The sequence below is a fragment of the Octopus sinensis genome, linkage group LG3 (assembly GCF_006345805.1).
Source record: "Octopus sinensis linkage group LG3, ASM634580v1, whole genome shotgun sequence".
Taxonomy (NCBI): Eukaryota; Metazoa; Mollusca; class Cephalopoda; order Octopoda; family Octopodidae; genus Octopus; species Octopus sinensis.
The window spans coordinates 148490923-148517298 of NC_042999.1; the positions used below are offsets into that span (position 1 = coordinate 148490923).

Here is a 26376-nt window from a genome sequence, read left to right on the forward strand (position 1 = left end):
GCATGACAAATGGTTAATTTTAAAAGTAAGTTTTTAAAAACAATGCAATTTGTGTTTTTACCTGTTTCCTTAATTATAAGTAAAAACATTGCTTATATTGTTTGTTTTAAATAATATAATAAAAAAAAAACAGTATATGTAATTGTGAATGGAAAAAATCTGAATCTATGACCTTGTAATTTGACACACAGCACTTATATTTTAGGTTTTATCAGTTATTCAATGAAAAAGTCAAGGAGGCATTGTTCGTTAAGGCCACCAGTTGACCTGAATCCAGTTTTGTGAGTTGGAGGATGAGAAGTTAATTGTGGCTTGAGTAGGAAAAGAGTCAATACTTAGGATAAACAAATAACCAGAGCCAACAAAGGAGGCCCTAAGAAGTCAGTCGATCTACTAGAAATAGTAAACAACAAAAAACTAGAAACGTCAAATGACACCTCTCCATCTTAAAAGGTTATATTGTATGATGTTGTCCTAGATACACCATCACTATTTTTAGATTGATTTTTTCCATGCTGACATTGACTGATCAGGTTGTTAAAGTTCAAATTAGTTCTTATTTAGAGTTACTATCCTTCTATAGAGAGTTGGACCATGTCTCATGTGCACTTACTATTTTGGCATGTTTTCCCTTACTATCAGCAACCCCTTGATACAATGGGTGCAAACCACCTGGAGTCTCAGTCCCTTGCCATCCTTTTTTTTAGTCCTAACATCATAGACCCTTTCTCACCACTTCATCCCATGTCTTCCTGGGTCTACACTTTCCACATTCTCACTACAATTAGAGATTGGCACCTCTTGATGCAACTGTATTTACTCATACATATCACACGACTGTACCAGAACAGTCTTCTCTCTTGCATGCTACATCTGATGCTATGTATACCCAGTTTTTCTCTCAAATCCCTTACACTCTGTCATATACACACACTGACATTAGCCATCCAGCCATTGCATATATCCTCAATAGCCACAGCCCATGTAGCATAGCTATTCATACACAGGCCTCATACTATCTACCTTTCACTCTGAAGGAAAAGCCCTTCATTACTAACAAAGGCAGTAGCTCTCTGAACTTTACCCAGCCTATTCTTGTAGCTATGCGTTTAGAAGAACCTCCCCCATGACATTTGAGGGAGTCTATTTGTTGTACAATTTCTGGTGTTTAATGTATCTGCACATCTGCCACATGTAAAGACTTTCTCTGTTAGTCTTCCTGTGATACCATTGCACCTTTTATGTGTCCATAGCTTGGACTGGGTACATCTTATGGAGTTTCTCCCAACACCTTTTCTACATAATGAGCTGGACCATCTCCCCAAAGGGGTCTGTGATTTGTCTGTTTTCCGACATATCAATATTTAGTTTTTGCTAGATTTGTCCCCAAATCTTTGACCGACTCAGCTATGAGAACTAGGTCAATAACATACAAATCTCATACACAGCTATCCTTAAACTCCTTTGTTATGGCCTTGAGGATCATAATAAACAGAACCTGGATGAATATTGAACCTAGATGGACACCAACTTGCTTGCTAAATTCCTCACAGAATTTTTTAACCATCATCTTGCTGACAGCATATCTGTAAATGGCTTATATTTTCTAAATGATCACCAGATTACAGAGTATGAAATCCTATCAACTGTTTTCTATAAGTTGTCAAAATCTAGGCAGAATGGCTTACTTCTAGCTAAGTATTTCTCCTGTAACTGTCTCCATAAGAATGCACCAGTGATACACCATCATACAAACCTGAACTATATCTTGTCTGGGCCAATTCTCTGAATCAGTTTTGCTGTAACTTTCATATATTTAGTCCAACAATTTGAAATCACTGTTTTAACACTCTCTGGAATGTCTCCTTTATCCTTGTAGCAGTTGATGAGATACTGTTAAATCAGGTAGGATAGGCACATTCCTGTCCTACCTGAATGACTATGTAATGCATGATCTACTTTGATAGATATTTGAAGCAACTCAGCAATTATTCTTTGTGGTCTAATTGCCCCAATTTCCTTAATCAATGACTATATAGCTGCCAATTTCAATGACTGGTATCTCTTTACAGCTTACTTGGGTGTAGGCTCTCTCCCCAAAATTCTCAACACCCTTTTGTAATAGAATTTACATAACTTTTTGTTTTTAGAGTCAGTGTGAGCAAGTGCACTGCTATACAATATAATTGCTTTCGTATACACTTTTCATCACCATCTCACAGATGGTAGGGAACTGGGTGATTTGTATGTGGTGACATTGTAAGGGAGGAGTGAGAGGCCAGATATGGCCAGTCTGAGCATAAAAGAAAGAAAATATTTAGGCCAGATATGGCTGGTTTAAATCACACTGCTCTATTTATAAAGAAAGAACACAATGGATAATGTAGCCCTAAATGACTGGAAAAATATACTAGATGGTCACAGCTGGAATCTCTTTTATGCAAATGTTTAGTTCATTCAGGTTCACCCAATTTCCCCTCTAACCTCCACCTTCAAAGTATATCTCATTATTATGCTGCATCACACTTGGCAGGTGGCTGCCAAGGGAGGTAACAACTGCTTGAACTTCTTTCACACCTTCCTTATTCTAGTAACCATGGTTAAAACACAAACACGAAAAGAAAATATAAAAAAAGCAAATCTGATTTTAAAAATTGTTAAAATAGCTTTAATGTCCATTTGCTTAAATTTTTCAATAATCGTGTCAATATATGACAATTTCTTCATTTCCGAGTGACGTGTAAGCTTTTTTTTCTTTACCTCCATATGACCAATGCCACAAATATGCCAAGTGTCTTCTTGTTTGCAAAGTACCCTGCGTTTGGTGTGGATATAAAAGTGGTGATGTTAACATTAGCAGTTGTGATAGAAGTGGTGGTGGTAGTAGCAGCAGTAGTGGTGATGGTTGTGGCAGTCTTTTTTTTAAAAATTTTTTTCTTTTTTTAATAATATTAGCAGCCGTGATAAGTTGGTATTAGAGAGCCAATGGTAGCATGCAACACCAAACAGCAGAGAGAAAGAGAGAGAAAGATAGAGAGAGAGAGAGAGAAAAAGAGAGATAGAGAGAGAGGTGGGGGTCACATTGAAGACACAGCAAAAGTGAAGAACTGGCTTGAAGTCTTTTGGAATATGCCAGTGACTGCTGTACACCAGATGTACACCAGAAGTAATTTAGATGCAAACAAAGTGAATACTGCATTGGTTCTGAATGCAGCACAATATTAACACCAGATGTATTCTAGATGTACTCTAGATAGTCACAACATTGGTTGAAAGAAGAGACAAGAATTTGAAAAAAAAAAAAAACAACAAAAAAAAAACATGGTCAATGAATGTCTTTTTTTTTTCTTTTTCATTTGGAACTTGATTTCTTTGCTTTTTGTTTAACGAAAAAAAGGCTATTTTTTATTAAAAATATAATAATGAAAATTAAAGAAACTAAAGCAATTTTGGTGGAGTGGAGGTGGGGTAATGGTAGATAGATAATGGCGTGGTGGAAGGGGCTATGATGACATGTATAGAATCAAAGAGTATATTAACAGAAACAGTGTTGGAATACTAGGTAAGGAGCTTACAAAAGAAACATCTGTAGGAAGGGATTACATAGGGACATTCTATTAGAAACATTGGGGGTAGAGGGCAAATAGGGATAAATAGAAATAATTGAAATAGGATTGGAACATGCTAAGGGAAAGAGTGTAATGTAGTCAGGTAAATGTTTCTAATTTAGGAGCAATGCCTGAGATTTTGAGAGGAGAGATTAGCCAATTAAATAGATTAGTCAATTAAACAGATCCTTGTACTTAACTGGTCGTTTATTTCATCAATAATGCTGAAAGAGGCATTTTTAGGTGGGCTGAAGTGGAGAAAAGTGATAAAAGTCCAACCAGACTTTAGGCAATGGGATACTATTAAACTTAACAAGTGATAAAAGGGAGATTTTAAAAGGGTACTGTAATAGAGGGGCGAATGTAGTAGATACACTAGAATATCAAATGACAGAAATAAGAGGTGGAAGGGGAGATAACAAGAGGGAGAAATGTTTCAAATTAAAAAAAAACACTATTTCACAGAAAGTTTTAAATGCAAACACAGAGATGAACATCATATACACACAAGTACATATAAAGGACATATTGTATGCATATAGAGTATAAACATATACAGATTACTTGCAGTTATATTGATGTGTGTTTGTGTGTGCAAGAGTGTATGAAGAAGAATATATACTCAATATAGTTACATATCCGTCAGCACACATAAAAACACACATACATGCACATATAAGGATACAGATGTGCACATAGTGACACAAACAACTGCATGAATTGTGTATTAGTTAAATGGTTAGTCATAACGTCTGGCAAACAAGAAGAGAAAAAAAAAAAGATGATTTAGATTCCACGTTGAGAGATGAAAGAATATTTTGGTTGGCTACAGCAGTATTGAGGGTAGTGTCGACAATTTCAGTTGCAGCAGCAGCATTTGATGGTTTTGAAAAGAAATTTTTTAAAAATAAAACAAAAAAAAAAAAATTATAAGAAAAGACAAGAAAATAATATGAAGACCAATGAATGAGCGGAGGTGGGAGTGGGGTGAAGGAAGAAAACAAATGTCTGTATTTTTCTTCTTTTTTTTTGTTTGTTTGTTTTTTGTTTTAATTGCTTGATTTTCTTTTCTTTTTTTTTTTGTAATTTTTTTTCCTTTAATTTAGTTCTCCATTCACACAGTGGTGGCACGTAAATTGTGCAACATATTCAAGATATCCTGAAACAACGGCCGATGATTTGGTTCCATATCCCAGGTGTGTCGCATGATTCGGTATATTTCAGGAGGGCAGCCGTCTGGGGTCTCCATTCTGTAGCCCCTTTCGACATGTCGTACAACTTCAGCAAGAGGCTTGATAAGTAGCAAAAAAAGGTGGAGAAAGAAAAGAAAAAACAAATCTGAATGAAAATTTGGTAAACTAATTTCAGATAAATTAACAGAAAAAAGAATAATGAACAACCCTCCCCACTTCTCTCACTGTAACCACTGGGTCACCTGTTAGTTTTGCTCTCTATGGATATACATAAATATCAGTGTTTTGATATCTACTTTTCTAAGTGCATCGACATCAAAATAAAAATCAAATGGAAATTGTAGTTGTGATACCTGTACCGGTGGCACGTAAAAAGCACCATCCGAACGTGGCTGATGCCAGCACTGCCTTGACTGGCTTCTGTGCCAGTGACACGTAAAAAGCACCAACCGATCGTGGCCGCTGCCAGCCTCCCCTGGCACCTGTGCCAGTGGTACGTAAAAAACACCCACTACACTCACGGAGTGGAGCGGTTGGCATTAGGAAGGGCATCCAGCTGTAGAAACACTGCCAGGTCAGACTGGAGCCTGGTGCAGCCTCCTGTCTTCCCAGGCCCCGGTTGAACTGTCCAACCCATGCTAGCACAGAAAATAGTCGTTAAACGATGATGATGATGTTTTCCATGCAGCAACAACATCAACATGGAAATATTAAGATAATTTCAGTGTATATCTCATGTAGGTTCAAGACATGCAAGTTTTAATCTTGAGTCTACAGTGTAGTTTTCAGAGCATCAAATTTGGTTGAATAGCAGAATCAGTAGACTGGTGAACAAAATATTCCGCAGGATTTATTAAGGAACCTTGTTGCTTTTGAACTTTGGATTTTGAGAAGGATTGAGAGAGCAATGGTGAGAGAAATGTGTGGCATGAGGCTGTTTGATAAGAGGGGGACTGAGGACTTGATGGGGATGCTGTGGTTGGAGGAATCAGTGGAATGGCTGGCAAGGGTGAATGGAGTGCGGTGGCATGAGCATGTGGTTGAGGAAGGATGAGGAGCATGTTCTGAAGAGGGTGTTAGAGTTTGAGGTAAATGGACAGTGAAAGCGAGATAGACTAAAGAAAATATGGAGGGGACAGGTGGGGGAGATTGGGGTGGGGAGTTGGCTTGAGAAGGGAGGACAGCCAAAACCAGGTGAGATGGTGAGAGGGCAGTTGTTATGGCACTGAGGTAGATCTGCCCACCCCTGTTAACAGGGACAAAACCCAGATTCAAAATGATGGATAATGATGATGATGATGACTGAGGTCAACTTTACTTTGTAGCTTTCAGTGGGACCGAATCTGGAACCATGTGGTTGGGAAGCAAGTTTCTTGACCACAGAGTCATGCCTGTGTCAATCATTTTGCACACGCATTCCTTTGATACAAATGGTTGGACGGAGATCACAGTCTGAGTTCTTATTTGGAGTCATTGAAATTCTAACAAATTGGGGAGGACATCCCAACAGTCATACATTTAAATACTGACATGGTTACTCTGACTGGATGCCCTTCCTAATGCCAACCACTGTACAGAGTGTACTGGATGCTTTTTACATGGCACTGGCACTAGTGAGGTTGCCAAGTAATATGCAAGACAAAAACAAGAAACCCTTCAACTGAGTGGGGTTATAGTAGAGAGGGAGGTCGCATAAGAGATATGAAAAAGTAAAATAAATGGTTGTGTGTTATACTTACAATACGTGGATAAGGCACTCTGCCAAACGAATATATTTCCCACAATAATATACCAAAACTCCAGACATCTGATTTACTGGTGAAAACCTGTGAAGATAGACAATCATAGTTGGAAGGAGAAAATTCTTTGATACTTCAAATGTGTCTTTGGGAATAGCATTAAACTGTACACGTTATAGTTCATTTAGCAACGGAAGAAATAGTTGCCAGGCCTTTTGTGCATGCTACAGGGTGATAAACTGAATAACTGTATAGGAGCTGCTATTTCTCTTTTTTGACACAACTAAATCTGGAGTCAGAGTTACAAATTGGTTTTACAAGTCCTTGCAGATTATAAAAATTTCATTTCTTCAGCTCTCTGTCTCTGTCTGTCTGTCCGTCCGTCCCTCTCTCTCTCTCTCTCTCTCACACACAACTGTCGTCATTGTCATCGTCACCCTCAACATCAACTTGATAGGAACTGGTGAGCCAGAGGAATGCACCAAGTTCCAATGTCTGCTTTGGTATGATTTCTATGGCTGGATGCCCTTCATAGCACACACACCACACATGTAAGTTAACTTATTAACAGTTTAGGCTGGTGCATTGGGAAAATCATTAAAATGTCAGACATAATCCCATGGGATTTTTAGCTACAGCTCCTTATGTCGTGAGTTCAAATCCAGCTGACTATGACTAATTCTTCTAGCACTGGTAAAATAATTACCAATTATGTACTGGGCTTGATATAATTGTTCTCTCTTCCTCTAAATCAATTGAACTTGTAGCCCATTGAAAGATATCTCCAGCTACCAAAAGGTCAAATAATCTACTATTATCTGCACTACAGCATTTATAAATTCTTTCTACTATAGGCACAAAGCCTGAAATTTTGTGAGGCGGGGATTAGTCGATTACATCAACTCCAGAGCTCGACTGGTACTTATTTTATTGACCCCTAAAAGGATAAAAGGATGGAAAGCAAAGTCAACCCTCAGATTGTAAAGCTAGAAGAAATATCAGTAAGCATTTTGTCCAGCAGAGTAATGATTCTGCTAGCTTGACACCTAAATTATAAATAAATTTTATTTATAAGTAAAAGGTAGTAAATATTAAAACTGTATAGAAAGGAAAAGGCATTTTTCATCATGAAAAATTAGGTAATAAATTTGAAGAGATGTCTTATATTAGGCTGCAATTACAGGAAGGCAGATGAATCAACAAAAGAGGGAGGAGAAAAAGAAATAATTGATATAAACTGTTTTAAATCTTTCACAAGTCAAAGCAAAATTGATAAGGAATGGGGGAAATAAATCAAAGTCAAAAGATAAACAATTGAACTATCCTACACTATTTCAGCCAGATCTATCAACGTATACAATGTATCAGATGTTGAGGAAAGTTAATAAAAAAACTTTGTTGGTTTTGAAGAGATTGTATCTAACACATTGTTATGCCCTTGTAGAAAATAGCCAGAAACTTTATGGCAATATTTGTTTGAATGTAAATATTACAGGACTGAGAAAAAAAGGACATTTTAAAAATGATCTTAAAAATGCTACCAAAGTTGGAGAAGCAATTTATTTTCAGAGATTTACCAATCATAGAGAAGTTCTATGAGGTGGTATCAAAATGTTCCCAGATTAGTTATGTCTAATAAAAAATAACTTATTTTCCTAAATTTTATCATCATTTCCTTTGAAATAGTCATAGTCACCTTATGCAGCAATACACCAGTTTCAGCATTCCTGTCACTTTTAGAATCTGGCCTGGAAGTCACTTTCTATAAGCAAGACAATGATCTTTTGTGATTCACTCTCGATCTTGACAAGGTTGTTAAAACGACAACCTCTGAGTGGCATTTTCATCTTGGGAAAGAGATGGAAGTCTACAAATGCTAAATCTGGCAAACAGGACGAGTGCAGAAGTGATACCATGTTGTTTTTGGCAAGAAACTCACAAGTGAGGAGAGCTTGGTAACAGGGCACATTGTCGTCATGAAGAATTCAATTCTTCGCGTTCTACGGATCCAGTTGCTTTCACCAAATGTCCCCTCAAATGCTTCAAATTGTCGTTGATTGTCCTCTTACAATTCCCATGCAGAAGCTGATGAGTTTTCTCCACATTTTTGGGGGTGACACTCGTGACAGGTCTTCCAGGGACACTCTTCCGTTTTTGATGCACCTGTGCTGCTCAAAACATTGTGTATGACCCATTGCCTTGTCACTGTAAGCTTGACAAAGTGTACTCAATGTCTCTGTAGCAAACTTCCCAAGTTTAACGCAAAATTTCATGTTGGCTCTTTGTTCCCGTCCATGACAAAATCACAGGCCCCAACATACACATGATCGCAAAACCATAAATTTCACAACTTGCAAAGTAAACACAACAATGTCACTCAACACACTGCCTCATCAAGATCACTGCTAGCTCTCACTGCACACATAACTGTGTACTGCCATTTGTTGGCAAGCTACAGAACTAGTCAAGAAACTTTTTGGTACCACCTTGTAATTCAAGAGAACTACAAAAAGATTTTAACAACTGAGACATTCAACTGTTTGTTATCTGTTCCCACTTCTTCCTCCATTTTTTCCCTAGTGCTTTTGTTTTTGATTTATTCTTTGTATAACGGTTCTTAGATATCTTCCTCAGTCTGTTATGACTTACTAACTTTACGCAGACATTTAAACTGACTGATTAAATAAATAACATGACCAACATGTGTTTTAAAAATAAAATGATAAGACGTTAAAAACTTACATTTTTTCGTATAGCTTCAGGTGCAGTCCATTTGATAGGGAATCGGCCCCCTTCCTGGCTAAATGACTCAAATTTGGCTAATCCAAAATCTGAAACCTAATGTGAATTAAAGAGAAATAAAAATAATCAGCATAAACTATACACAAACAACATAAATAAATAATGTTTTATTACCATCTTCATGAAAACTTATAAGAAATATTCAATAACAACACAAGAAATTCTTCTGTCAATTTAAATTAGACTTGATGTCTTTCAAAATTACTAACAGGTGGGGTAGCTGCTCTTCACAGGATTACTGAGGCTGTTGTGTTTACGCTCTCACCCATTCTTAAAGTGCAAATAGCACTAAGATTTCTTTGGGGATCTCAGCAATACTCTCCTGTTTGAAGAAACCCAGAGACATCAAATCAAAAGAATAGTTTTTGATAAATATATAAAACCAAAAATGTATTTATTAATGCATTTATTTGTAGGCAAACCTATTTATAGTTCATACACCTAAGTAGAGACAAACTATTTACAGGTAGCAAAATTATAGGGTAGAGTCATTAATGCATAGAATAGAATGCCTCCCTGTATTTGTTCTAACTCTTTGCACTGAGATCAAACTGTGTTGAAGTCAACTTAGATTTTTATCTTTTAGGCTTGATAAAAAAAAAGTACCAATCCTGGGTAGTGGATAGGTAGTGCTGTCAGAACATGAAATGGGATGCATTGCAATATTTGTTCTGATTGTTTGTGTTCCAAGTTCAAACCCCACCCTGGCCTACTTGAAGTGGTGGTGAGATTTAATAATTTGTCAGTTTAACATCACTACATAACACCCTGGCTGCGTGCGACACTGCATTCTGTTGCAAGATATGTGGTTTCAGAATACCTCCTCTTTCACAATTTTTTTTTTTTTTTTACAGGGCTCCAATCTCAGAAGTCCTTAAAAAGAAATTCTGCATTATCTTGCTGGAATTGAGTGAATGGATCATTGTCGTCTTTTAATGTCCATCTTCCATGAAAGAGTGTAGTGGGTGCTTTTTACATGCCACTAGCACAGAAGCCAGTCAGGTGGGCCAGGCATCGATCACGTTCAGATAGTGCTTTTCATGTACCACCGGCACGGGACCCACTCAGGGGGCACTGGCATCGGCCACAATCAAGTAAAAGTCTTGAAGGAAGTGCCCAACCACAACCAGAGTTAAAATAATTCAAACTAATAAAAGAATATATAAAAAAAGAAAGAAGAAAAGAAACTCACTTTAGCAGTACCATCTTCATGAACTAGAACATTTCGTGCAGCAAGATCCCGATGAACTAAATTCTTGGCTTCCAAATATGCCATTCCTGCACATGTATCTCTACAGGAATTGAGAAATAACAAAATAAGAAAAATTGTAAAAATGCACATTAGAAATAAATATATCCCTATTAATACTACTCTTCTACGTTCTTTAAAACCATTTTTATACAAAGTCAGATTGGTGTCTATTTTCCAGGTTAGTACTTAGAGTAATCAACCAAAACAGTAAGGGCTAACTCGATTGCATATCATCAATAGTGTTGTGCTGTCTCACTGGCAGAAAATAACTTCACTGCATTATCTAGCCATCAACAATACCTCAATAAAAGTATCATTGAAAGGATTAATTTATTAGTTGACCATCGAAAAACAATCAGAGATATATATCTTCACTATTCATAACTTGTTGTCTGCACTGTTGAACTACGATCTTTCCATAAGTCTGAAGAAAACAAGGGCCATCTCCTCTAAAATTCTTCTTTAAAATGACATGAAGATAAAACCTCAATGATCCAGTGAGTTTCAGAACATTACAGGTTATTATTACACCTGAGCTATGAATATAATGTGATTCATGGAGCTGTGAGACTTATTGAATGATGTGTTTGCCAATATTTCTGTAACAAGATTTTTGATCCCGCACCAAACCCACAACTTTTAGGAAACTATCAGCAGGTACTGTTGTTACATGTCCCACAAACATGTACATGCAAGATGTATGAAACCTTTCCATCATCATCATCATTTAATGTCTGCCTTTCATGCTAGCATGGGTGGGATGGTACCACAACAGCCAGCCAGGCCGAAGCCTGCACCAGACTTCTGTGACTGTTTTGGCAGGATTTTTACAGCTGGATGCCCTTCCTAGCACCAACCACTCAGTAGAGTGGACTTATGGGTAAATCTGTTTTGTTCCAGAGACCTAGGTATAGCATTCAAGATTTGTAGAAAACAAAAGTTATCTAACCAATATTAAGGCTAACTACACAAAGAATACTGCTGATCCTATATGAGAAAAAAAAAAAACAGTTGTTAAATTACAAAATAATAAAGTCATTTATTAAGCATTCTTGGTACAAACTTAGAAATCCACTTCTCAGATTGCAACTGAGATATGAATAGTTTTATCTGTAGTAAAAAAAAAACTTGTTACAAAACTTACGTTGCAAAGTTTATTTGGTCCCTCTTAGTGATAACACTTCTCCCTCGTGATCGAAGGTATTCGACAAGGTTTCCCTTTCCCATAAATTCAGTGACAAGAAAAATGTTTTCTCCAAGCACTACACCAATAAGCTGCACAAGATTTGGATGTCTCATTGACCTGTAATGAAGTTAAAAAGATTAAAATTCATTTGAATATAAAACTCAGTAAAATATTCCTCTTAATTTAATAATATAAGCCCAGTGCATCTCTTTCAATATTTGTTGTTCACAAGTTCAAGCACAATGGAATAGAGTACCATTGGATGTAACTTTTAAGCAAGTGTTTTCTTTCCCTCCCATATTTTACATGGTTATTGGTATGGAACTAGTGAAGTTAAGCAGATGGTGTCCTAGCAGAAGTATATGGCTTAGTGGTAAGGGTTTGGGTCATGAGTTTTGATTCTTGGTGGTGTGTTGTGTCCTTGAGCAAGACACTTAATTCCATGTTGCTCCAGTCCATTTAGCTAGCAAAAATATTTAGTACCTATATTTCAAAGAACCAGCCTTGGTCAAGCCGAATCTCCCTGAGAACTACATTGTGGGTACTACTGAAATGATTGTCACAAATGGTGAAGCTGAATTTTTTTTTTGTGCCACACCTTGCATAAATGTCCTACTGTTAAAAAAAATTCTATCAAAAAACTTTCATAAAAAAATTGAAATTTATGAACTTAAAATACTTATGAGAGAAATTAAGAAAAGGTTACAATGCTGATGAAAGAAAAATACAGACATGTGTTTATACATAATGCAACATTCTTTGCTAATTCTTGATTAAACTTATTAAAATAAACCCAAAATATCTTTCTCCTTTAAACTTAATTGTATTTTCTTTACCTCTCAAAAAGAAAATGATATATATATTTTTATACATGCATATGTATCCAGACAAATATGCATATATAAATATTCAATAGATGAACTATATGTTATTTTGAGGCAAAATTGAGGCAAATATTGCATTATCATCATTATTTAACATCCATCTTCCATGCTGGCATAGGTTGGATGGTTTGATAGGAGCAGGCAAACCAGAGAACTGTACCTGCTCCATCATCCGCTTTGGCATGGTTTCTATGGTTGGATGCCCTTCCTAACACCAACCACTTTACAGAATGTACCGGATGCTTTTTATGTAGAACTAGTGCCAATGGGGTTGCCAAGTAACTTGCAAGATAAAGATCCCTCAACTGAGAAAATACTGAAATGATAACTGAAGATGAAAGTAAATTTTTTCCTACATACAAAATAATCTATATTTAACAAAGCAAATGATTTGCAGTGTTTCTATTAGAAGCAGTTAATTTATGCAATCACTGCTGTTATAATACAGAAAGTATTTTGCCTTGTCCAGACTTCAATAACACTTCAATAAATGAGTTTCACATTTTTATCAGTATAAAAGCTAAAAAATACAACATAAAAATGGTTGTATTCAGTCATGTTAGACATGCAATTATGGTGGGAAAATAACTGCAGATCAAACACTTCAAACATAAGAAAGAAAGAGAGACGTTGAAATTTTATAACTACATAAAAAAATTAATGTAAGAAATATGAAATTAAAACAACCTGTGGATTATACAAGTTAATTTGAAGATGGGAAATGTTTAAGTTAATTCATTTTGTGGAGTTATACCAAATAGACTGCATACATAAATAAACTAACTTTTGTATTGCATACATATTAAAGATATGACCTGAATGTATCATGTTATTTCATAGAGAGTTGTTTAGAATTTTGATAAACAGTGGAGGTAAAAATAGTAAAAAGTAAAGCTTTGAATGAACCTTGTTTTACACATGCACACAAAGATACATACATATACTCTTTTACTTGTTTCAGTCATTTGACTGTGGCCATGCTGGAGCACCGCCTTTAGTCGAGCAAATCGACCCCGGGACTTATTCTTTGTAAGCCCAGTACTTATTCTATCGGCCTCTTTTTTTGCCGAACCGCTAAGTGACGGGGACGTAAACACACCAGCATCGGTTGTCAAGCAATGCTAGGGGGACAAACACAGACACGCAAACACACACGCACATACATATATATATATATATACATATATACGACAGGTTTCTTTCAGTTTCCGTCTACCAAATCCACTCACAAGGCTTTGGTCGGCCCGGGGCCATAGTAGAAGACACTTGCCCAAGGTGCCATGCAGTGGGACTGAATCCGGAACCATGTGATTGGTAAACAAGCTTCTTATCACACAGCCACTCCTATATGTAAATTATATTTAACTTTTCATGTTAATATCAATGAACTGGTTGATATAAATTTAGTCATTTGTATATTGTTGGAATACTTGGTGCTATTGAATTAGACATGGCCTGGGCCAATTTTGGTTGTAACTTATCTAAGTAATCTAAATGACTCTCCTGCTATTAACCAGTCAAGCATGACGAGGTAAATGGAAGAATTTGACACCTACAAAGATTCACGCAAGTTTGTGTAATGAGAATGTACAACTTCCTTAATGCAATCCTTAATAAGTAAATCTATTTATCCTCATCATTTAATGTCCACTTTCCATGCTGACAAGTGGTGGGTGGCTTGACAGGAGGTTGCAAGCGGGAGAGCTGCACCAAGCACCAATTAGCATGATTTCTGCAGTTGGATACCCTTCCTAATGCTAACCACTTTAAGGTATGTACTCAATGCTTTTTACATAGCACCAGCAGTTTATATGTAGTATCAGCATGGATGCTTTTTACACAGTACCAACACAGTGCTCATTCCTATGTTTAAAAAAGCAACAACCCAATTCATGCATTAACTAAAAAGTACAGAGGAACAGTTAGAGACTGATGAATTCATTTTTTGGCACCATAACCATGAAACCATTTTTTTTTACAACATACTATACACTAACATGTACAAGAGCCTGGTATTGAGACAATTGGTGTTAATTTTAATTTACAGCTTAGCAGTCAGAGATCAATAAAAGCAAAAATCAATGAAAATAATAAAATGATATGATTTCTCTCTCTTGTTATTTTAAATGAAATGTTATTGATTGAATTACTGTTTTGATCTTAACCAGCCTTTGATGCCTAACTCTAAAACACCTTTACATAAATTCACAACAAATGACTAAAGTGTTCGCATAAGCTTAATGCTATTTGATAAACTGTTTTCATTCAAGTTCTTGTTCAAAACAAGTGGCAGTTTATCACAAACACAATTCCTTTTGTTTTACAAACTGACTTTCTCTTAATCACACAAATATAGCAATGTTGTGAAAGTACATAGGTTAGTGGTTAGGGTATTTGGCTAATGGTTGTAAGGGTGCGAGTTTGATTCCTGGTGATACATTGTGTCCTTGAGCAAGACACTTTATTTCACATTGCTACAGTCCACTCAGCTGGCAAAAGTATTTAGTAACTATATTTCAAAGGGCCAGTTTTATCACGTTCTGTGTCATGCTGCATCTTCCTGAGAACTATGTTAAGAGTACACATGTCTGTGGAATACTCAGCCACTTGCAAATTAATTCCATGAGTAGGCTGTTCTGTTGACCAGAACAACTGGAACCCTCATTGTCGTAACCAATGGAGTGCCAGTTAGTAATGGTGTATCTAACCATTTTGCAACAAACTTGCCTCCCCCCCACCTTCCCTGGTTCTATCATAGAAGCTTCTTGTTTTAAAGTAATTGAAATTTAAACTTTCCATCAAAACTGCATTTTAATTTGCTTCCCAAATACCAACATAACAAAATTATTTGATTAAATTCTTCCTTATTTTTAAAATGAAATGAAATAGAAGCAGAGGATTTCAGTAGAAATATGGTAACAAATGAGATACCAGTCACAATCATCATCATCTTCATTTAACGTCCGTTTTCCATGCTGGCATGGGTTGGATGGTTTGACTGGGGACTGGCAAGCCAGGAGGCTGCACCAGGCTCTAATATGATCTGGCAAAGTTTCTACAGCTGGATACCCTTCCTAACGCCAAACACTCTGAGAGTGTAGTGGGTGCTCTTTATGTGCCACTGGCAAGGCGGCCAGTCAGGCGGCACAGGTAACGACCACGCTCGAATGGTGTATTTTACATGCCACCTGCACAGGAGCCAGTCAGGCGGCATATTTTCCTGACTGCTGCTGTTCTTGCTTTTGTTATTTAGTTCCAGGTCAGCTCTGTGATGAAACCTGTAATGAAACACTGTCTATCCCATCTTTCTGTATATGAAGGACCACATATTCAATGTGTCCTTCCTTTTTTTAAGATGTTAGAATGTGATTCGAGAGAATTAGGGTTATCATCATTATCATCATTTAACGTCCGCTTTCCATGCTAGCATGGGTTGGACGATTTGACTGAGGTCAAGCAAACCAGATGGCTGCACCAGACTCCAATCTGATCTGGCAGAGTTTCTACAGCTGGATGCCCTTCCTAATGCCAACCACTCCGAGAGTGTAGTGGGTGCTTTTACGTGCCACCGGCATGAGGGCCAGTCAGGCGGTACTGGTAACGACTTTATTTTTAGAAAATCAAGCAATGACGTGGAGGCTCCCACACTGGCTCACCTATGTTGTTTGTGTCATAGGTAACTTTATGGTACAAGAAGGTGTTCTTATATTATTATTCACCACATCTTAATTGCTTGTTAATGGCTGTTGCATGTCTTGAGAACTTTTCGCTTTCCAAGTTCTGAGTTGCTCCTTTACTCTTGCAGTCATCTTCATGTATTTCATAGATTTCAGCCACACTACCCTTCAACATTTATGCAAGGTCGTGTTATCATCACAATATTGCTGTCATCAACAAGGGTAACTGGAAAGAAGCCCTCAAGAGAGCTGAACAGCAGAAGGTCTTCAGAGAAGAAACCCACCTCAGGAAAATGTTTTGACCCTTAACTTCTTACACTTTAAGAGGACTGGGCCACATCTAAGTCATGACTCCTGAGTGCCCTTCTGCTGACACGTTTTAGCCACTTGGGTATCAGAGACCTGTGCATTTAAACTGCCTGGAGATTTCACTCAGTTGTGACTACTCTTCATACTATGGCAATCCCTCAAGGTCGAGGATGATGGTCTTCGCGCAAATTTATTGGTGAGTCCGCAGGTGACTGATAAGACCAATTCTTGCTCGAAAAGATCAGTCACAGTGCGGACATCTAGTGCCGGAAGGGAGAGTCGCACGTGGTTGTTGTTGGTGCTCCTTCCATCGTCGTCTTTTCTCCTCCAGCTCTGCAGACCTTTTCGACTCGAAATTCGCCGTTCCCTCATGGATGGTGGTTTTCCAGAGTGGTCTGTTTTTTTTGCCGTTTCCTCCCATAGAATCAGCTTTCAAACTTATACTCAACGAAGAAATAACATTGGTTGTCATGGTAGCAGTGAAACATCAACACTATCACAATGAAGGGAAAAGGTAAACAGAGGCCAAACAAACAAACAAAAATATGTTAAATAACTTACGTCATCACGGATGCTTCTTTAAGAAAAGTCTGCGCTGCTCTGTTTCTGTCTTTTAGTTGTTTCACAGCAACAAGCTGTTGGTTGTAGCAGCCTTTATATACATCTGTTAGTAAAATTGACAAAAGTGAAATATGAATAAATTACTGCTTCATTATTTACATTTGACAGATATTTGTCCTCATCAAGAAAAGGACAAATATCCATCAAATGTAAATAATGTACATAATTCCTCATCTCTCAAATATAGAACTGAAACTGTTGCTTGATAAGAAGAACCTCTATGATAATGACCCAAAAGTGTTGTAACATTTTAATTAAAGTTTCTATATCCTAATGGTTCTTTTAGCTTTACAATTCTGCTAATTCACATCCAAAAAGATACATTACAAATTGGATTTAAAGCATCCTCATCATTCTCATCACCATTTAACGTCTGTTTCCCATGCTGGCATGGGTTGGATAGTTTGACAGGAGCTGGTAAGGCGAGGGGCAGCACCAAGCCCCACTGTCTGTTCTGGCATGATTTTGATGCTTAGATGCCCTTCCTAACACCAATTATTTTCGAGTGTACTGAATGCTTTTCATGAGGCATCAGCACCAGTGCTTTTTACATGGCACCAGATGTTAACTATACCTTTCCTTAAGAAAAATATTCACTACTATTTTTATTTAACAGAAATCTACAAAACACAGATATACAGCTTTAGGGTTTTTTTTTTGTATTTCAAACACAGACATCATCATCATCATCATCATCAGTGGTGTCCTTTTATGCCTGTTTTCCATGCTGGCATATATTGAACAGATTGTTATAGCTGGAACCAGCACATATTATTTTTAAGCTCTTTCTTGAGACTCTTAACGCTGATATCCTAGGTTTCTGTGATGGATATGTTCTCCACAAGATGTAATGTAAAATAAAGTGTTTTGCTCAAGAACACAATGCATTGCCTAGCCCAGGAATCGAAACCACAATCTTATGACCATGAGTCCAATGCCCTAATCACTAAGCCTTGCATTTCCACTCTTTGGGGGTTACCTAGCCAGAGGTTCACATCTCATTTGTTATTCATTTTTCATCTGGTTCCTATGGCTGGATGCCCTCCCCAACACCAATCAGTTTACAGAACACATATATTTTTTTTTATGATAACAGCATCAGAAGGGTATCATGTTCTCATTAATATTAAAGGATCTTCAAAACCTTATAATTTACAGAATATAAGATTGAGAGACCACATTATAAAATGTCTCACTTTTAAAATTAAAGCACAACGTGAAAAAAACAGAAAAAGATATCTATTCTGTATAAAGCATTTAAAATAGAGAAAATTTCATTTCCCAACTGTATTGTAACAAAAAAATAGACACAGGTTAGGAAGTTCAGTTTGCAACCACATGGCTGTAGGTTCAATCCCACTGTGCGGCACCTTGGGCAAGTGTCTTCTATTATAGCCTGGGACTGACAAATGCTTTGTGAGTGAATTTGGTAAATGGAAACTGTGTAGAAGTCTGTTGTATATATATCCATGTGTTTGTACCTTTGCCTGTGTTTGCCCCCTCACCACTCAACAACATATGTTGGTTTGTTTACACACCCATAACTTAGTGGTTTGGTCAAAGAGGCCAATAAAATAAGTACCAGACTTGAAACAGGTCCTGGAGGATAATCTGTTCAACTAAAATCATTTAAGGCATTGCTCCAGTCCAGTGACTGAAACAAGTAAAATATAGAATGTTTTTTTTTTTTAAGCTGTCCACTTAAAAAGAAAAAAAGTTATAGTTAGCAGCTAACAGAGCATGGAAATAATACTAACTTTAAAACTAATACTTACCACCAAATTCTCCTTTACCAATAGGTTCTTTAATATCAAGGAATTCAGCATTAATTACCCAGCCGCCTCTTTCAAAATCCTTAAAATTAACTGTTGTAAAATTATTACCGGTTTTCCAAAGTGGTTTAGAAAGTCTTGTACACAAGCCATCAGCATCTTTCTCATAGTGCTGCAACATCAGAAATAGCAAGCATAAATAACACTTCTGCTACACTGTAACAAACTTTACATGGAATATATGTTCTATAAAGAGTTTACATCATTTAGCTATTATTTATATGTATTAAATTATTAAAGAATTTAAAAACGACATCTGCGGAATCATGCAAAATTCCCATATGAAGAATTTAAAACAGATATTAACATAATCTAAGGAAGTATATTTTTCAGATAATTTACAATGGAAAATAAAAATTAAAAAAAATTCTAGGCATGGAATAAAATTGCTATTTTGAAACTATAGGAAAAACAGTTTGTTTTTTTAATAATTTATAAGTTATATTCGCAAACATTTTTTTAACTAAATCAAAATTTATCAGAAGATAATTATTAGAGTTACAGTATTGTACAGAGTTACAGAGCTGTATTGACTAAAAAAAATATTGAACATCTTGATATAGCAAGTATCAAGGCCCATGATTATTATATTACATTATAATCTATCTGTTATGTATTTCATGAAGATAATCTTTTACTTGTTTCAGTCATTGGACTGCAGCCAAACTGGGGCACTGCTTTGAAGGGTTTTAGGCAAATGAATCGCCCTGGTATTTATTCTGTCAGCCTCTTTAGCTGAACTGCTAAGTTATGGGAATGTAAAGTAACCAACACCAGTTGTCAAGTAGTAGTGGACACACACACACACACACACATATATATATATACAAACATACATACACACACAAGTAACAAAAATGTACACCTGTCAATTCATTACAGCCATTTCAAGCGACTCCTTTAATTTAATTGGTTAAAGGAAACATTACATCATTCAAAAGAAACTGTTCTTGTCAGATGACTGCATAGACTTCAAACATAAAGGATATAACCATTTCCTTAAAATATTCACATCGGTGGCAGATATGACAAAAGAAACAATGTCAATATTTTGAGTTGTGTTAATGATGTGAAAATGTTAAGGAAATGGTTATATCCTTTATGTTTGAAATCTATGCGATCATCTGACAAGAATGGTTTCTTTCAAATGATGTAATGTTTTCATTAATTAATTAAAGTAATCACTTGAAACGGCTGTAATGAATTGACACCTATACATCTTTGTTACTCATTTATGTTTTATTCACCTAACTTGGAATCTGCACTTTAGAAATACTATAGAAAGTACCTTTATAAAAAGTACAGGTCTGAATTAAGAGTGGATATCTTCACTTAGCTGGGGTGCATTGTCTGCACATATGGCAGGAATATCAGGTAGAAACACCCCTGCATGGAGTTTTGATATTCAGTATTCAATTAATATTGTTTTGGTGTGTGGGTTATACCGACCTAGCAAGATGCTTCAATATAAGTACCTAATTCAACAGAATCTTAATTACACACACACACATGAAAGGCTTCATTCAGTTACAGTCTACCAAATCCACTCGCAAGGCTTTGGTTGGCCCATGGCTATAGTACAAAACATTGCCTAAGGTGCTATGCAGTGGGACTGAACTTGAAACCATGTAGCTGGAAGACAAACTCAATACCACACAGCTATATATACTTGGGTCTATTGATATTAAACCCTATTTTAATCGATTTCAAATGTATAGATAAAAGGTTTTGAAACCATGTAGTTGGAAGGCAAACTCAATACCACACAGCCATACTTGGGTCTATTGATATTAAACCCTCTTTTAATCAATTCAATTGTATAGACAGAAGGTTTTAAGATAAAGTTTACAACGTAAAAGGTTCAAACTGAGGAGAAACTAATAACAAATGAAGTGATATAGTTTTCTTACTCTTGAGTATTCTCAGTGAGAAACTAATTGCTAAACAGAACTATTAAGCATATTCGTGTATTAAGTTCAGACTGATATTACACAGCTGTCCAAATGTAGAAGTGTAAGAAACTTTTTTAGAAACATTTCAAATTACATTATATAGGGGTCATTAAATTATAAGTTTAGATTTTGATGTACTAAACCAGTAGTTCCCGACATGTGGTCTGCAGAATCCTGGTGGTCCACAAAGGTAGTACTGAAGGTCTATGAGCATGTTAAGCTGACAGACCTTTTGATATCTTGGGGGGGTCTGTGGGAAAACTCATTTAAATAAAAGGGGTTCTTGATAGTGAAAAGGTTGGGAACCACTGTACTAAGCAGTGTACTTCAGATACTGTAATTGTATTCGAGAGTATTTCTGCTGTACTAATAATGGTTTCAAGTTTTGGCACAAAGCCAGCAATTTCGGGAAGATGGAGGGGCTAAGTCGATTACATTGATCCCCAAGGCTGAACTGGTACTTATTTTATCGATCCCAAAAGGATGAACAGTAAAGTCAACCTCAACAGAATTCAAACTCAGAGCATAAAGATGAACAAAATGCTTCTAAGCCTGGCATGGTGATGATTCTGTTGGCTCATCACCTGCTTCTGCTGTCATAGCAACACAAGATTTTAACCAACATTGCATGTACAATTGGATGAAATGTCAACTAATGACATTACAAACTCTATGAGGTCAGAAAAAATATGGGATTGATTCTTTGTTTTTCTTCATTTTTCTTTTTTGTCCAGATGGAAACATGGCTACATGGTTAAGAAGCTCACTTTACAACTACATGGTTTTGGGTTCAGTCTCATTGTGTAGCACCTGGGGCAAATATTTTCTACTATAGTCCTTGGTTGACCAATGCCTTATGAGTGAGCCTGGTAGATGAAAACAGCGTGGAAGCCTGTTGTGTGTGCATATTCCACCACAGCTTGAAAACAACTGTTGGTTGGTTTATGTTCTCATAACTTAGCAGTTTGGCAAAAGAGACCAAGAGAGTAAATACTAAACCTAAAAACAATAAATACTAGAGTTGATTTGTTCAACTAAACCCTTCAAGGTGGTGCTCCAGCATGGTTGCAGTCCAATGACTGAAACAAAGATAAAAGACGAAGAAATGGTATAGATATAGGCTTATATATTTGTCCATTATATTCAATCACACAGTGTCAGTTACAAAGTTGTCCTGCTACAACAGATATGTTCTGGAGTACATTTACAATAAATTTTAGTTCTTCTCTAATGATTGTAAAAGATAAGTGAAAGAATTTTTGAAATTTTAAAAGAAATTTATACTTGAAATTTTCAATTTGCCACACATCCATCACCATTATGTGTACAAACCATGATGTGATTCGGAAGTTCTAGAAATATATTTTGCAACTAATTTTCGTGTACAGCAGGAATTGCATTAGTTATTAAGTAACCGCTTTCACTAATTGACTTTAAACAGGATTCACTACAATAATTGAATTACAATTTTGATCAATTATTGGAGTTACCTCCCTTGCTTGTTTACAGATTTTTATAAATGCCTAGAGGGAGCTGTTGACTAGTTGCTCAGATAATCTTAGAAGCTCAAATATTTTCAACACATATATCACAATATGTCAGGCTTATTTAGTATGCCAAATGCTTCCCCGAGGTTTCTTTTTTAAATCTATAATGTGGTTTACATATACATTTATATATGTATATATCTACATGTACATACTCACAGAGGCACACACACATCATCATTTCACATCTAACTTGCCATGCTGGTATGAGTTGGATACTTTTGTCATAAGCTAATAAGTTAGTTTTTATCCAAAGTCAACACCTCTTCTTAAATGGTTCAAAAAACCAGATCTTGTTCATATGCTCCATTTTTGGTATGATTTCTATATTTGGATGCCCTTTTTAATATCATATGATGAGAGAGTGCAGAATGATAGGAATTGTGATTGGAAGGCATTGAATGTGAATATGGGTGGCATGGTACAGTGATAGAGAGAAAGAGAGAATATCAAATGGGTGGGAGAGCAAGAAGCAGATGATGTCTAAACAGGAACATAATGGGTGTCCTACGTCTTCCCAAGTTGCCTCCTTCCACAGGTTCCACTCACTTTAGGCATCTGTTACTTCTTCATGCAGCTGTCAGTCTTTGTACATATCACCACAGCCATACAAGGGTAGCCTTCTCTTTTGCATATTACATATAATTCCCCTTATATCCAGTTTTTCTCTCTGCTCATTTGTATAACAATGTTCATGCACACAGACATGACACATTCATCAAAGCGTGTTCAACTAATTTCTTTCCATCCTTTGCATATTCTCCACATTCAAAGTTGCTGTCTTGCTACCATGTAGTATCACACTTCATAAACAGGCATCATGAAATAACTCAACGTTTGGAGAGAAGTAACTATCTTATCAGACTTCTACTTTATTTCTTGCTCTGGCAGATACACTTTTGGAAAATCACCCACCTCCACTGCTAATTAGGTCAACTAGGTAACAAAAGTCATCAACTACTTAGCATTTGAAGGAATTTATCTTACATATATACTGACTTCTCCTTACTTATGTCCATCTGCCAAATATGTAATTTTATCTTCCCTTTCAAGCACTCATACACCCATAGTGTATGAGTGCTAGGATTCAATTAATTAGTCTGAGGAGATGAAGATATTTATTGCTCAAGAAGACCATATAATTAACAGTGAGGATGTGTGTTCTGAAAGTATACAGCTAGAGTTAAGGGTTGGGAAGTGTGAAAGGTGCTCATGCTCAATATACAGTAAAGTTGGAATTCCATATGAGGTACAGGGAGATCACAGGTAGGGTGACAGGGAATGCAGGTTACATCTAGGGCCAGTAGCAGTAACAATACGTATCAGAGAAATCTCTTCAAATATTGGGAAAACTCTCTAAAATTGGTTGCTAGCCTTTGTTACCTAGGTGACTAATTAACAATGGATGTAGAAGTGTTAAAAAAATAGCAGGCAAAGTAAGAATGGAGTAGAAAATGGTAAGGGAGCTAGTTTTGATGGCAAGGATTTCTCTCTTGAGATTGAAAAGCAGATTATATGATGCTTGTGTGCCGGGTGCATTACTGTATGGTAATGAAACAGGGGCCTTGAGTATGGAAGATTTACAAAGGCTGAAAAGAAATAAATGAAGCATATTTAAATGTATGATAGGGCACAAATGAGTTGAGAGAAAAAACTGGATATAAAAAGAACCAGACGCTGTGTGCAAGAGGGACAATAAAGTTGCTACAGGTATAGAATGCATATAGAGAGGATGTTAGTTGTATAAAGAAGTGGTGAGTACTACAAGAAGATAGAATGTGTGGAAGTAGGAGATGGGATAAATTGGTGAAGACTGCTTTCAAGAATCTAAACCTTATCAAAAAAATTGCAACTTATAAATAAGTATGACTTAGTGAAACACTGTTTTCAAGTGGACCCACTCAGCCTACCCCAGTATGGAAAACCAGATGTAAAATGTAGACATTTTACATACAAACATACATATACTGATCTTTGTTTTTCTTATCTACCACCCATTCCCTATCCTATCACATTAACTGTGTAACAAGAAATGGTATCACATTGGATTTGCCTTCACTCAATCATCCTTTTATCCTGAATCTTCTCTGTTGATAACCATAATCTTTTCTCATCAGATTCACTCCCTTAGCAGTACAATCTTTATTACTAACCATTAAGCAAACCATCCGATCGTCGTGTCCGCTGCCAGCCTCGCCTGGCCCCCGTGCCGGTGGCACGTAAAAACACCATCCGCTCGCGTCCGTTGCCAGCCTCGCCTGGCCCCCGTGCCGGTGGCACGTAAAAGCACCATCCGTTCGTGGCCGTTTGCCAGCTCCGTCTGGCACCTGTGTGGGTGGCACGTAAAAAGCACCCACTACACTCACGGAGTGGTTGGCATTAGGAAGGGCATCCAGCCGTAGAAACACTGCTAGATCTGACTGGGCCTGATGCGGCCTTCCGGCTTCACAGACCCCAATTGAACTGTCCAACCCATGCTAGCATGGAAAACGGACGCTAAATGATGATGATGATCACTCTCTCTTGGAGTACCTCTTTATCTACCACCCATTACTGACATCCATTACACTCACTTCCAGTACACACTCTTCTATACTCATGCTTCTCTCCTATTACTCTCCTTCCACACTTGTTGTCTTCTATCCAATGTACTTATCAACAACCACCTTGTAGATGTCTGCATTTCCTTGTTCTTAACATTCTATCTTTCTTCCATTACTCTACTATATTCCTGCCCTGGTTTGTTTTCATTACTATATTCTTCAGATGTCTGACTGGTCAGACTGTGGCTCTGCCATAAAGTATATCGCATATTTCGCTTGGAATTTGGTAACTGAATAATTTTTGTCATTTGTTTTGATGTAGGTTTATCCAGGTCTTTATTCTGTATCCAATAGAATCTTTAAGCTCTAATTGGAAATATTAGCAACTATTCTATAGATATCAGGTTTTTTTAAGGCATGGGATTGAAAAAATATTGTTCTTATTTCTCAGGTACTGGATGGCCATATGTTATAGCAAGAGACATATGAGAGCAATGGCATCAACTTCCCTCATTCACCATATATAACACTCCACATAGAGAACAGATATTGGTTGAAATCTGTAAAGGAGTGTGTAAAATTATGTAGCATCTTTATTGTTGTTCATTAATCTCTTTCTCTCTCTCTCACTTTTACTAATACTACTTCAATTACCATCTCCTTCCTATTACTTTTTCTTCCACCATTAAACTGCTCATAATTTTCTTCCATCCAATGTCCTTACCAAAAACCAAACTATAGCAGCCTTTTGTCTCTCTTTCACTACTACTTCTTCTATTACTCCTTTATTTCCTCCACTATAGTTCTCAACAATCAACCACTTATTCTGTTTCTTCCTATTTCATCACAGTCATGTGTTGCCTTAAATGGGAGACAGCACAGGCAGGGCAACCACTTTTAATCTGGTGCCAATGAAAAATGCACTTAATACACATTGTTTAGTGGTTGGCAAATGAACAGAAGCAATGTAGACTTGAGGGAACACTTTATTGAGAAGATTCTTTGTGTTAACAAGATGATAACAATAAAATGCACCCAGTACACTCTGTAAAATGGTTATCATTATGAAGGGAATGCAACCATTGAAAGCATGCCAAAAACAGAATGTACAAGAGACAGGTGGTCTCAGACCAATCTAGAGGGACAGTAACACTATGGTTTCAGTCATTTGACCATAGCCATGCAAGGGCACCAGCTTTAAAGGTTCAGTCTAGCAATTTTGACTTCAATA

General features: G+C 36.7%; 1 protein-coding gene across 8 annotated transcripts in view; it reads right to left on the bottom strand.

The window, feature by feature from the left end:
• Positions 1-2645: 2645 nt before the first annotated feature.
• LOC115209236 (tyrosine-protein kinase CSK) overlaps positions 2646-26376 on the bottom strand; it is a 344806-nt gene continuing 321075 nt past the window's right edge. For all 8 annotated transcript variants that reach the window (XM_029777514.2, XM_036501474.1, XM_036501472.1 and 5 more), the window contains 7 exons: positions 19047-19215; positions 17212-17314; positions 11739-11897; positions 10535-10634; positions 9283-9378; positions 6541-6627; positions 2646-4899 (listed from right to left, as the gene is read on the bottom strand). In XM_029777514.2, coding sequence (XP_029633374.1) covers positions 4723-4899; positions 6541-6627; positions 9283-9378; positions 10535-10634; positions 11739-11897; positions 17212-17314; positions 19047-19215 — 891 coding nt within the window. In that variant the 3' untranslated portion in view covers positions 2646-4722. The remainder of the gene's footprint in view (positions 4900-6540; positions 6628-9282; positions 9379-10534; positions 10635-11738; positions 11898-17211; positions 17315-19046; positions 19216-26376) is intronic.